General features: G+C 38.5%; 1 protein-coding gene across 1 annotated transcript in view; it reads left to right on the forward strand.

The window, feature by feature from the left end:
• desi2l.L (desumoylating isopeptidase 2 like L homeolog) overlaps positions 1-15,102 on the forward strand; it is a 36,967-nt gene that overhangs the window by 12,830 nt on the left and 9,035 nt on the right. Inside the window, exon 2 of the mRNA XM_018231098.2 lies at positions 12,886-12,958. Coding sequence (XP_018086587.1) covers positions 12,886-12,958 — 73 coding nt within the window. The remainder of the gene's footprint in view (positions 1-12,885; positions 12,959-15,102) is intronic.

Here is a 15,102-nt window from a genome sequence, read left to right on the forward strand (position 1 = left end):
GCCTTGGTGCTGTAAACTTGAAGGTTATATCCATTGAGCTGTTAACTAAACTTGTATGGTTTAATATCACTTGTTCTGTTCTGTTCAGAACTTGCATGCCATGTCATTGGGAATTCACAAAAGTGTCTGTAAATACACAGTTCTTGGTCGCTAAATTGTAAGAATGATGTAAACACAGAAGTTATCTTATAGCTTTATGGTTTTGTTGTAATGCCGCCAAATTTCAAATCACTATTGAGCTTTGGAAATGTCATTTGTGCACCCCAAAATTTTACTCTATACAGACCTAAACCAAATTAACCTATCATCATTTCTCCCCTGGACATTTTCATTGTGGCTGAGACATTTTGGAAGAAAAAAATGTGTGTAAAAATGTTGCTGGAAGGGGAAGTGCGACCTGGACACAATGGCCATTACTTGGCATCACTAGGGAGGAAGATGAATCACTGGATATGTACTAGTGACAGATACTTCAATACTTCTTACTGACCTAACTAAAAACAAAGTCAGAAAAGCTCATTTCTTTCCTAGTGCGTATTCCCTCAGGTAAGGCCAAGTACAACAAAACAGAGTAAGTCTAGAAAGGAGTGTTAAAAAGACAAGTGGTTTATTATATGAAGTAGATGGGATAGAGTGAAAAAAGGGTACTAGGGTAGATAGAACCCGACAGGGGAGATTGAAAATAATGTAACATTTATAATAGATCAGTGACTTATAAAGTTGGTCAGTTTTTGATCAAACTAAAATACCTAGTTTGTTGGATCCATTCCATTCAGAATCTTCCTGGAACTGAACATTATGCCCCATATTAGTTACCAACTTTGTGCTTTTAAAGAAATTGGCGGGGTCATTTAACAGAACCAATGTGCTCTTCAGGTAGATTTCCCTATGCAGCACCCCTTTCATCCTCGACTATGGTGAGGCCCATCCTATATCCACTGTCTTCTAAGAGTATTAACAAAGATAAGGAATGATTAAAAGCTACAGTAGGACCTACAGCCGTCTTCAGCCACCATATTCAAAATCGTCACTATTAGTACATGGTCACTATAAATGGTGGCTACAAGTGATAATAATTTCTTTTTGACAAATCATAGAATTGAATACCAAAATGTAATAAAAGGCACATGTTCATATCATACATGTAACAGACCAGTTTGGGTAGGGTTGATCAAATGTGTTTAGTAAAATAGAAGAAAAATCAGCACCCCAACCTGTTCTTTTTCTTACAAAGCCACTGCATTATAATAAGGTATGACAAAGAAGAAGATCAGACCAATGTCTTGGAACTGCAATTACCAAGAGAGAAGCAGGTATATGAGTTTATTCTTCTCAAAAACTCTTCATCTTTGCTTCTGCTCTTGACAAATCTCTGTATCTATCACTCACAATTCTTCGTACAGTATGTCATTTATTGGAGGGACAAATGAGAGAGAGAGAGAAGATGGGGGGGGAAATGTTGGTGAGAAGTGAGAGAAAGAGCACGTGGCAGGGATTAATAATATATATACATATATCTTCTAAATCAAGAACTGCAATTTCACACAGGGAGCAGATAACTGTGAATAATAAATAGTTGCTAGGCGCTGTATTTGCTTTTGCATCATCACTTACATAAAGACTATTCTTAGTTAAGCGGGTCCTGGTGGCAGCCACGTGACTGCTCTGCTAAAACATTCTCACAGCTTCTGGTTCCTGCATTAGAGTGAAACTATTCACAGCCCCCACTTTGAGGTTTCCCAAACACACCATTTGAGCTCATTTGAAATCAGGATTTATACTGTGATTTTTTCTTTACCTTCTGAACTCCGAATGCTTACTTTAGATAGGAATGAGCCCTTCGCTCTTAGATTGAGCTTATGTATAGAGTCAAATTTATTGACCAACATAGGGCTACTATTCTGACCCCTAAACCAAACCATGTGGGAATTCAGTATTTGATAGGTTCTGTACTCTGCTATAGGCTTGCATCTGATAAAAAGTACTGAAAATGAGTGCCAATGAGTATGCTTGGATGTGCTCAACTGTCCTATAGTAGGTTATGGGCCAGAGGTGCAAATTGATCAAATCAACAGGGGAAAGTGTCATACCAGGTATGGTTAATAAAGGGTAATAATTGATGTAGTTCACTTACCTTTAATACAACTATTTGACTTATTGAAATACACTTAAACCACTGAAATTCTGCAGTCAGGAGGAAGAGCTGATCTCGGTGATCAAATTATGCAATTCATGCTCACTAACTATATCTCCATATATTTTAGAGCAATGTAGAGGTTTCTCAAGGGAGCCGTTTTCTCAGTATTTACAGGGAGATTCTCTGCATATAGGTAATGACATTACTGCTTTTTCAGAAGTCAAGCGAACCATCAATGTTCTCTGGCTATTTCTTTGTAAACAATGGGGTTGCTTGTGGGAGCAAAATGTAATTCAACTTATAAATTAATTTCATGTCATACATGAACCAGTTTCTCATCTAGCCACACCTAGAATATATAGGCCTACGCTCTGTATGCTGTACGCTTGCTGTGATGAGTTCATCCCTCGACTTTAACACATTTCAAACTAAAAAACTCGGCCAATTTGAGCTCTTCCTGAGATCCATCTCTACTGAGACACAACCAATGTTAGTCCAAAACTCCACCTGCTTTTGATTAAGATCTGCCCCCTACAAGTCACTGTGTCCTTTTAAAGGGGATGTTCAGTATCGGACTGGCCCACCAGGATACCATGAAAACTCCCAGTGGGCTCAGGTGTCAGTGGGCCTCTTGCTTCTAACCATTTGGCCTATTTCATGGTCATTCCCTGTTTATTTAAGAGGCTTAATAATTGAAGAATATAGTATATTATGGCGTGATAACAGACTAGGAAAAAAAATAGGTTGTATGAAGAGAGGAGGAATAATAGTTTGGAAAGTGGGCCCATGGTCTAAGATTTTCTGGTGGGCCCCTGGCATCCCAGTTTGACACTGGGAATGTTCATGTTTACGTTAACTTTTAGTATGTTATGGAATGGCTAATCCTATGGAACTTTTCAATTAGACTTCATATTTTTATTTTTTATAGTTTTTGTATTATTTCCCTATGTCTGACTCTTTCCAGCTTTCAAATGGAGATCGCTAACCCCATCTAAAAATAAATGTTTGGTAAACTAACTTGGGGAACTATCCCTTTAAATAGGGGTTCTGGGTGTTTAAGGGAAATAAGCATTAGTTACAGTCTACTTTAAAAGTGAAGTCAGAGCATTTATTGCTGGGAGGAAGTGAAAAAAAAAGATAAAGAAGCCTATTTTTTATACAAATGGCCTGTAGGTGTCACTGTGCACAAGAGTTATACTGTTTATACATAGTATTTTCTATACTGCTTAAAGCGTTAGAGTTGAAGCTACTGTTGAAGTGTAATGGCTGCATGAACCTGCTAATAAAACACTGTTATACTGTACTCATCCTTGGCTACCAAAATATAACACAACTGACCCACTGCCCACTGACCTGCAGTCTACACAGTATCCAAAAGTACCCTACTCTAGTGTGCAGAAAGAGTAACCGAACAGTGTTACCCATAATCCTGTGATTATATGTAAACACCACCCTTGGTTGAACACACAAAAGTAGACTGCATTTTTTAACATGATCAATATACTGATACTGTAAGATTATTTTGCCACTGTTATCATTCTGTATGTGTTTCTACATATAGCATGCTCAGTTTTCACTTAGTTTTCCAAAAGGTATAGAGTGAAATAGACCTATTTTATCAATCTATTTAACTTTGCTGGTTTACCAGTACCCTGGGCAGAATGAAGGCAGAGTGTGAGAAATTAAAGGACACTAAAATAAGCAACGTGCCTTGCAATACTATTATTATTATTACTATTAATAGTATTATTACATGCAGGTCTGTAACTAAACTATGACTTCAGAAATATAATCTTACACAGTCACTATGTACATTTCACATCAACAACTTCATCTCCTCCTGGATCATGGGAGACTGAAGCTGCTATAAGTGAGCCATGACTCCAGAAACAGCAGCCTCAGCTCTGTGTAAAGCTGCTATAACTTCTCTACATTGATTGATGGGTCTGGGACGTTGAATAGGAGTCTGCAGCTGCATGATAAAAGGAAATCTATGGGCTGATTGATAGACGGGCAAAATGAAAAATGGGCATGTTTAAAGAATATGAATTAGGTAGGCTCAACGTATGCATAAAATGGCTCTGTTATCTTACTGGAAAATACTGTTAACCTCTAGAGTTCTAGAAGCTTTAACGCTGGCCAGTCTGTAAATAACAGACCAATGGAAGGCACAAAGATTGTCTAGAAATAAATGTGCTATTGACTAGGTGTGTTGCTTCAGAACTTATGTATGAAAAACAGCAGGAAACTCAATGTACAAACAATTTATGAAATGCAATTTTCTATTTGTAACTATTAAAGCTGGTGCCATTAACAGTGATTTTGCTACATGGCGTTCAGTATGCAGGAATGATTCCAGGGTACTTAAGGTAATCCAGACTGGTCCCATTTTTTATTTCATAGCCCTGGTAGCAGGTCTTTTGAAGGAGCCAGTAGCACCCCTGCATTCAGCTATTATGAGACCGTATAATTTAGATTTTATATTGCCCTGGGATTTTATTTTGTAATGCAAATTAGCATTCCTGCTGCTGCAGAGAGTGTCTATCATTACTATTGATTGTAATTATGTATTTAATTTAGGCACGCAGACGGAACAACTTTTCAGCACCCACGAATAAGAAATTTTACAAAAAGCCAGGATGCAGGAATTATGTTTCGTTAGATTGCCAATCAAGACATATATATATATATATATATATATATTTGATCTTAAGGTGAATAAATTAGAAATATTTTATTATCAAAGATGCAACTAATGTTTCGGCTGACTACTCAGCCTTTCTCAAATATATATAATCGCTTGTAGGCAGCCGCACTCTGATCCGGATTTTGGAATTATTGTTGGTGCTGGATCAAATTTTACTTACAAATTTCCACATAGAGCCGCACTCTAATTGGCTCTATGTGGAAATGTATATATATATATATATATATATATATATATATATATATATATATATATATATATATATATATATAGAATATGTAAAGAAGAAGCAGCACTCGTCAATTGCAAAAAAGTGTATTAAAAGATCAGAGCATCACTCAAGGCAACGTTTCGGACAGCATATGTGCCCTTTGTCAAGCCCAAAAAGAGTTCTCTCAGCTTATCACAGGTATCACATTATATAGGCAACAAACAGGAAATGACCTCAAAATTTGCATATACACAGGTACAGAGCATTATCATATACATGTATCTATAAAAACAAAAACAGGTCATAATCACGATTTAAACCCCGAGGATATAAAGATTTGAGCATATTAATCCACCATACCTCTCTTCTTTTAAGTTTCAATTCTCGATCCCCCCCTCTTTTCATGGGCGGTACTACTTCCAAAACCATAAATTTAAGCTGATCTGCCGTGTGTCCCAAATCAACAAAATGCTTTGAGACAGGTAATGTGGTATTGCCCAAATTAATGCTAGACCGATGTTGCGATATACGTGATTTGACCATCTGGGTGGTCTCACCCACATAGATGAGACCACACGGACATGTCAACACGTAAATCGCAAATTTTGAAATACACGTGAAGTGTCCTCTTAGCTGTATCTGTTGGCCAGTCTGGGGGTGAATAAACTCTCTGCCTTTCAATACAAAGGGACATTGTACGCAGCTCAGGCAAGGATACATACCCTTAGATCTACCTCCCCAAAATGTATGAGTCTCCTTGGGTTTAGTTCTCACTAAAGTGGAAGTGACATGTGCCCCAATAGTTTTGCCTCTCCTATAGGAGATAAGCGGAGGTGCTCTAAATTCTGGTATGGTAGGATAGGCATTTCGTAAAATATACCAATGTTTGCGTAGTAATTTACCAATAGCTTCGCTATTGTTGTGAAACTGGGTGACAAATGGCACACGTTGCGTCTGTTTAGTTTTCCCCTTAGGATGTCTGACCCTTTGCTGGGCTTGTTGAATCACCTTTTCTGGGTATCCCCTCTCTCTAAACTTGTGGCACATAATTTGTTCCTGCTTCTCTTTTTCCTTCCCTTCACTCACTAACCTCTGTACCCTTGAGAGTTGGCTAATGGGGATTGATTTCTTCGTATGTGGGGGGTGCTGACTGGTAAAATGAAGAATTTGATTCCTATCAGTAGGCTTTGTGAATAAAGAAGTACATATAGAACCTTCTAAATCTTTGTATACTAGAACATCAAGAAAGTGGATTTTTTGGAGATCATAGACCAGCGTAAATGAGATTGAGGGGTGTACCCCATTAATCCTACCATGGAACCGCTGTAGGGAGTCAACGTCACCCCGCCATAACACAAATACATCATCGATGTATCTCCACCAGGCCAAACAATGTCTGGAGAAGTCTACATCAAGGTAAATGTGTAGCTGTTCAAGCCTTGCCATAAAGGCATTGGCATATGACGGGGCGACGTTGGATCCCATCGCGGTTCCACGTAGTTGGAGGTAGTACTGTTCCCGAAAAGTGAAATAGTTACAACATAATATGATCTCCAAAGCCTGTAGGAAGAAATCAATCTGATGTACAGAGTACTGCGCTCCTTCCCTCAGTATCCACTGACTTGCTTCTAACCCATCACTATGTGGTATAGACGTGTAAAGACTGGCCACATCCAACGTGGCCAGAATTACACCCTCCCCCACATTTCCTAGTGATTGTAATTTATGAAGAAAATGTCCAGTATCCCTTATATAGGAAGGTACCTCTTGAATCAAGGGACTTAGTACTTTATCGAGCATTATAGCTAATGGGCAAAAAACCGAGTCAATGCCGGCCACTATAGGTCTCCCTGGTGGACACATTGGGTCCTTATGAATTTTAGGGAGAACGTATATGGTCGGCGTGACTGGGTTCCTGACCATCAAATAATTCCTCAATTTGTCAGTGATCACTCCCCTATCAACCATATAATCCAGTAAAGTTTTAATCTTTCGTATAATGCCCAACAGGGGATCACTGGATAATGGTTTATAAACCTCCCCATCTGCCAATTGCCTCTCAATCTCTGCAATGTACTGTGTAGTGTCCATTACCACAATTGCGCCCCCCTTATCAGAGGGCTTAATCGTAATATCGGTTCTCAATGAAAGATCTCTCAAAGCGTCACGCTGTTGCTTGGACAAATTATGTGTCACAAATGAAGGATCACCCTCCACCTGACAAACATTTTTAACTTCTGCCATGATGTTATTAATATATGTTTCTACAGCAGCGTATGTAGTAGGAGGAACATACACACTCTTGCCGTATAAACCAAAAGTCTCAATGTCCAATGACTGGCTATCGCCATTAGAAGTCAGTTGTTCCTGTGGTTTCTGAAAAAAGTGAACCTTCAGCCTCAAAGTACGAAAAAAGCGGTATAGATCAACATCTAATTGAAACAAGTCCGTAGGTCTATCCGGACAAAAATTAAGACCCAGTGACAATACTGACTCCTCAACTGGTGTGAGCCGTTTAGAAGAAATATTGTAGATTACTTGCTTATTGTCCTCTTGCTGCAACCGCGTAGCGGTCGTCTTGTCATGCCTCCTGTGTTTAACACCTCCTCGTTTCCATGGTCTCCTTGGCCTTTCTTTGGGGATTTTACCAAAAAATCCACTCCCTGAGCCCTTTCTTGATTAGAGTAGTAGGAGTCTTCACCTCTAGGCCCCTGTACATGACGTTTTCCTTCAAAACGATAAAAAGCATGTTTATCTCTCACATCAGTTAACCAGGCATACACATAACCTTTTTGGTAATCAAGTGTATCTCTATCAAACTTCGATCGCTTCTGACGCTCTCCCTCTTTGCGATAGCGATCCAACTTTGCAATTAGTTGTTCATGCACCTGTTCCAGTTCCTCAAGTGGGCAGCATTGTTTTAATTCAGCTTCAACCTGGCTGATCTCTTGTTGGACCACTGTAAGTTCCTTATTAATATATTCAAGTGTCAATAGCATGATATCAGTGGAACATCTATCGACAATCTGCTTAAATTGATTACAATAGCCAGTATTATTGGCAAAAAGAGTAGGACGTAGACTTACTCGTAATCCACGTGGTATCCATGCCTTTTTGTGATACTCAGCTAAAGTCAGCCCGTGTAGTTCCAAATCCACCGTCCTCTTGCGCAGCGTTTCTAGTTGCCGCCGTGTATTAGTAACTGTCGGCACTTGCAGAAACTCCGCAGGACCGGAAAAGTGTGACAGGATACGCGTCACTTCAGCTTCCGTGTAGACTGAGGTTCCGTGATGCGTTCCAGCGCCATATTGCGTTCCACTTTGATTCTCCATCGCGTCTAATCGACCCAATAAAAGTGCACGTGGGCTACGGAAATATAGAAAATTAAACAATGGGTGCCCCAGCACTCTTAGAAGTATACTTGCTGTGTTGGTCGGTGCTCGCTCCAATAGGAGACGCCGTCACATCCCCACATCAAATAGAATATGTAAAGAAGAAGCAGCACTCGTCAATTGCAAAAAAGTGTATTAAAAGATCAGAGCATCACTCAAGGCAACGTTTCGGACAGCATATGTGCCCTTTGTCAAGCCCAAAAAGAGTTCTCTCAGCTTATCACAGGTATCACATTATATAGGCAACAAACAGGAAATGACCTCAAAATTTGCATATACACAGGTACAGAGCATTATCATATACATGTATCTATAAAAACAAAAACAGGTCATAATCACGATTTAAACCCCGAGCACCTCCGCTTATCTCCTATAGGAGAGGCAAAACTATTGGGGCACATGTCACTTCCACTTTAGTGAGAACTAAACCCAAGGAGACTCATACATTTTGGGGAGGTAGATCTAAGGGTATGTATCCTTGCCTGAGCTGCGTACAATGTCCCTTTGTATTGAAAGGCAGAGAGTTTATTCACCCCCAGACTGGCCAACAGATACAGCTAAGAGGACACTTCACGTGTATTTCAAAATTTGCGATTTACGTGTTGACATGTCCGTGTGGTCTCATCTATGTGGGTGAGACCACCCAGATGGTCAAATCACGTATATCGCAACATCGGTCTAGCATTAATTTGGGCAATACCACATTACCTGTCTCAAAGCATTTTGTTGATTTGGGACACACGGCAGATCAGCTTAAATTTATGGTTTTGGAAGTAGTACCGCCCATGAAAAGAGGGGGGGGATCGAGAATTGAAACTTAAAAGAAGAGAGGTATGGTGGATTAATATGCTCAAATCTTTATATCCTCGGGGTTTAAATCGTGATTATGACCTGTTTTTGTTTTTATAGATACATGTATATGATAATGCTCTGTACCTGTGTATATGCAAATTTTGAGGTCATTTCCTGTTTGTTGCCTATATAATGTGATACCTGTGATAAGCTGAGAGAACTCTTTTTGGGCTTGACAAAGGGCACATATGCTGTCCGAAACGTTGCCTTGAGTGATGCTCTGATCTTTTAATACACTTTTTTGCAATTGACGAGTGCTGCTTCTTCTTTACATATTCTATTTGATGTGGGGATGTGACGGCGTCTCCTATTGGAGCGAGCACCGACCAACACAGCAAGTATACTTCTAAGAGTGCTGGGGCACCCATTGTTTAATTTTCTATATATATATATATATATATATATATACTGTAGTATGGTATATAGATATATATATATATATATATATATATAGACACATAGGGGCCGATTCACCAAGGGTCGAATATCGAGGGTTAATTAACCCTCGATATTCGACTGGGAATTACAATCCTTCGACTTTGAATATCGAAGACGAAGGATTTAGCGCAGATAGTACGATCGAACGATCGAAGGATTATTCCTTCGATCGAACGATTAAATCCTTCGAATCGTTCGATTCGAAGGATTTTAATCCAACGATTGAAGGAATATCCTTCGATCAAAAAAACTTAGGAAAGCCTATGGGGACCTTCCCCATAGGCTAACATTGAGTTCGGAAGGTTTTAGATGGCGGACTAGGGGGTCAAAGTTTTTTTTAAAGAGACAGTACTTCGATTATCGAATGGTCGAATAGTCGAACGATTTTTAGTTCGAATCCTTCGATTCGAAGTCATAGTCGAAGGTCGAAGTAGCCCATTTGATGATCGAAGTAGCCCAAAAAACACTTCGAAATTCGAAGTTTTTTTACTTCGAATCCTTCACTCGAAGTTAGTGAATCGGCCCCTTAGATATTTGTACATGGAATTGAGCTTTGATGATACTGAATACTGCAATTTATCCATAATGTGCCGCTCATTGAATATCATCAAGTTTGCATTATCTCAGATTACCTTTTCAGAACAGTGGGTTTTGGAGAGCCCAAGTTCAGGGTTTTTGAAGTAAGAAAGAGGACACCAACACCATATAAAGAGCTCATGATACATAGTACTATTCTAATTAGCTGCCTAAGCTTGCTAGAAATTGTAGTCAATGCTCTAGTGTAATTTTGTGTTCTGAAAATTAGAATTTTGCTAGCTGCCATGGGTGTGTGTGTGGCGATTTCATAGTCTCATCACTTCCAATATGCAGCTCTCATTACATTTGGGATCATGTTCTCTGCTAAATGAAAAACTGCAGCGATAATTACCTCTTAATAAATAAGAAAGGGATCAAATCATCCTAAAGATCAAAAGGGCACAGACAAATAAATGCTGATCTGAACAGCAGAACTGATGCCAACATCACATATTATTTTACAGCCATGTCCTGATTATAAAGCCTGATTATAAAGCCTTCCAGGGGTGGGATGGATGCCTAGACCCAGAATGTGCTAGAGTCTTAATCTAGAAAGGAGGCGTTTATTGGCACAGCACTATTTCTCAGCAAGAAAAATAACATTAACACATGTTGCCAATATTTAGAAAGAATATGCAGTATTTGAAATTTATTTATTCATGCTGCACAGAGCTTGAAAACGGCATCGAACAGTCTTAGAACTATGGTGTCCATTTACTAAAACTTGTCTATAAACCATCGCCCATTATCGCTGGGAATGTTCTAGCAACTCCACTCACATGTTTACTAAAGTGCAAGAGACAAATTTGTCTTTCGATAAGTCGCGTTTATTACGCAAGTGTAGCCGATTCAGCATTATTTCTGGCAAGTTGCAAGTTTTTATGGCATTCATTGAGGTTAACTGCATAATCTGCTATAAATCTTGCGGATTAAATTTATAAGTATCATTCTTCCCCAGTGCAATCACTCATTTTTGCTGATATTTTTCATCTCTCCCACTATATAATTTCTGGCTTTCTTTTATATAACGCCACTCTCCACGAGGCAATAAAAGGCAACAATTTTGTCTATATTTGACGACAATTCATGCAATAATCTTTAGAAAACCTTGCAAGACAACTTATGTAGCATGAATGCGATAATAGGCGTTAATATATATTTGCACCGCAATATTCACAATGACAGAAGCTCATGCACTTTAGTAAACCTGCTCTTCAGGTTTTTTTGGCATGTTTTTTGGCACAAGTCATAATTGCTATCTATTGTAAATGAACGCCTATGTGCTTAGCCAACAAAGTCCTGCTTTCCATTCCCAGAGTCCCTCAATGTCCACTCGGTCCATGATGATCAACAGAGCCAGGGAAGGATTGGATCCACTTTTCTCAGCTTCCAAAAACACCCCGGCCTTAGGATTTTAAAAGTGCACTTTTTAGAGCAACAACTTGTTTCATGGAATTTCAGTTTTTTTTTATTTTTGTTTGCAATGTAACCTTATTATACTTACATTCTGATCTGGTGAACTGTGCAGAATTTAAGACCAGTAAGACCAGTGTTGTAAGGACTAAAGCTTCATGGAGACCATATATTCTTTTTGCCTAATGTTTCTGAAAAACAAACTCAACTTACACGGAATAACTTACTCTTACTATATATGCCTCTCCTAGCATTCAGATTTGTATTACTGAGACCGATTCTAAGTATTTAGCTGGCATGTTGTGTTCATTTATGTGGAAAATTAATTAGCCAGACAAACCTCATATATTATAAAACATGTTCGCATTTAATTACGTTAGAAGACTGCTGGACACTGCTAATACTCAGTCTGTGGGGTTTTATATACCCTCTTCCCCAGGTATCTTTACTACAAAGAGCTAAAGGTTACTTTTCTCTACGTATTTACCACTGCATTTCCATGCTATCAGACTATTAATTACTATTAATCTTACTACAGTTACTAATGTCAAACGTGTTTGCTGAAACAGCTGCCAAACCCAAACTTCACTGCAGAGTAGAGCAAGAGCAACATCTGAGCCCTATGCACTGACAAGCCTTACAGAATTTTTATATCTATATATATATCTATATATATATATATATCTATATATATATATATATATATCTATATCATCTATCTATATATATATATATATATATATATATAGTTACACCAAACCTGAAATAAACAGATCCAAAGAATCGTTATAAAACCCAGGATACTGAAATACTCAATAGACTTCTATGTATGACATCATCATCAGCCTAGTTCATGAACACATGATATAATTATAAACTGATACAACTAATTCTAAAAAGTTGTAAAGTACTGAGCTAAAGAGATATGTCCACTACAGAGTCATCGGGCCTGATTTGTAAAAATTGGTACTAAATTTTACAAGTGTAGTTGCAAGTCGCAACCAATGAGCAAAACTTTTTTAAATGTATACTAAGTAAAGACAGCTGTTGGAAACACTTTCCCAGGTTAGTAGCTATGATCTTACATGGGACATTGTTATTGTGATACATATGTCCATGCCAAATCTTTCTAACAATTTGTTTTCTCTCTCTTTTGCAGTACTGGATCAACGAATACACCTCAACCTTGGGAATTGGAGTATTTCATTCAGGAATTGAAATCTATGGGAGAGGTAAAACAATGAAACTGATTGTTAACTAATGACAATCACAAATTTACTAGTGAACTCTATGGGCGTCTGCAGAAACTTTTTTCCAGGGGGGACACAAGAAAGAAAACATATTACACAAATTACTTGTACCCATATTTTGGTTTCCACACAAACCTAAATGACTATGAAGATTTTCATTCATCCAGGTCATGGTATATCTAGTTTAGGTAAATCAAAAAACAACTGGACTTGCTGAGTAATCAATGAAGACGTTTCACTACTCATCCGAGCAGCTTCTTCAGTTCAACTGACTAGTGTGGGAAATTCTCGGCATATAAACTCTTCCACTAATCCAATCACAATGGCCATTGGTATGGTATATATATATATAGATACACACACAGATATATAGAGTGAGGCAGAGAGTTATTAGAGACAGAGAGGTGAGTGTGTGGGTAACTCATCAGAATGAGAAGGGAAAGGGTAAAAGAGGACAGGGGATAGAGTGAGGCCATGGATAGGTGGGGGATACAATGGTTTTAGGCAAAATCCACAGGCAGCCTGTACCTATAAGATTCAATAATGATTGTAGTTACACAGCTACACACAGGTTCATTATAGTCTCTATAACTCACACACAGTTTGTCAGACCTAAATTCGACCATCGAATTGAAAAATTCGATAGTCTACGTTTTTTTTAAATTTAAATTTAGCTGTTTGCGATCGAATAACAATCGTTCGATCGATCATAGAAATCTTTCAAATCGAACGATTTTCAAAAAAAAAAACTTAGACTGCTAAAAACTTAGCCAGATCTTGTCTATAGGTTCTAGGAGGTCCCCATAGGCAGGTTTAAGGTGGCAAAGTGTCGAAGTCGAAGTTTTTTAAAGAGACAGTACTTCGATTTTCGAATGGTCGAATATTCAAAGTATTTTCAATTCGAATCTAAGTCAAAGTCGAATTTGGCCTATTCGATGGTCGAAGTACCCAAAAATTACTTTGAAATTTGAAGTTTTATAATTAGAAAATTCACTTCGACCTTTGATAAATCTGCCCCTAACACGCAGGGGCCGATTCACTGAATTCGAGTGAAGGATTCGAAGTAAAAAAACTTCGAATTTCGAAGTATTTTTTGGGCTACTTCGACCATCGAATGGGCTACTTCAACCTTCGACTACGACTACGACTACGAATCGAAGAATTCGAACTAAAAATCGTTCGACTATTCGACCATTCGATAGTCGAAGTACTGTCTCTTTAAAAAAAACTTCGACCCCCTAGTTCGGCAGCTAAAAGCTACCGAAGTCAATGTTAGCCTATGGGGAAGGTCCCCATAGGCTCGCCTAACTTTTTTTGATCGAAGGATATTCCTTCGATCGTTGGATTTAAATCCTTCGAATCGTTCGATTCGAAGGATTTAATCGTTCGATCGAAGGAATAGTCCTTCAATCGTACGATCGTAGCATTTGCGCTAAATCCTTCGACTTCGATATTCGAAGTCGAAGGATTTCAATTCCTAGTCGAATATCGAGGGTTAATTAACCCTCGATATTCGACCCATAGTGAATCAGCCCCTAACAGTTCATTTTACACACAGACATAGATGCACACAAAGGCACACACATACACTTACATTCATACTCTAGGCTTAACACACCTGACAGATTCACATTCCTCTGCCCTGGGAAAGAAGCTGCTTCATCAGGAGTAGACACACAAACCATAACTCCCAACATTTTGGAAACAAAAAGAGGGACAAAAAATGTGTTGCGTGTAGTGCAGCAAATGTTTTTAACCACACCAATTTTTTTGGCCACACCCCCTAATTACCATGTTTATTTTACAACATTTGGCAGGTTATAAAAGTTTGAACATATTTCTGTGTTTTTTTTCAGTTTTGCTAATGAAGGTGAATTGCCCTTTAAGCTGTAAGTCTAACTTCTCCCAAGGGACCTGTTATCTAAATTGTTACAATTACTTATTTGCTTTTCTCAAAATTGTTACAAAAGTATCTTATCTGCACCTGTGGCTGTTCTGGGCTCTCTGCCAAAAGCCAATTTAGTTAGAAATATTGTATCTTTTTTAAGCCGTTCAGTGCAGAGAAAATCTGGACTTTCCAGTGCAAACACGGGACTGCGGGTCAAAAGTAGAATAGGCATTGGGAA

Source organism: Xenopus laevis, chromosome 8L, assembly GCF_017654675.1.
Source record: "Xenopus laevis strain J_2021 chromosome 8L, Xenopus_laevis_v10.1, whole genome shotgun sequence".
Classification (NCBI taxonomy): domain Eukaryota; kingdom Metazoa; phylum Chordata; class Amphibia; order Anura; family Pipidae; genus Xenopus; species Xenopus laevis.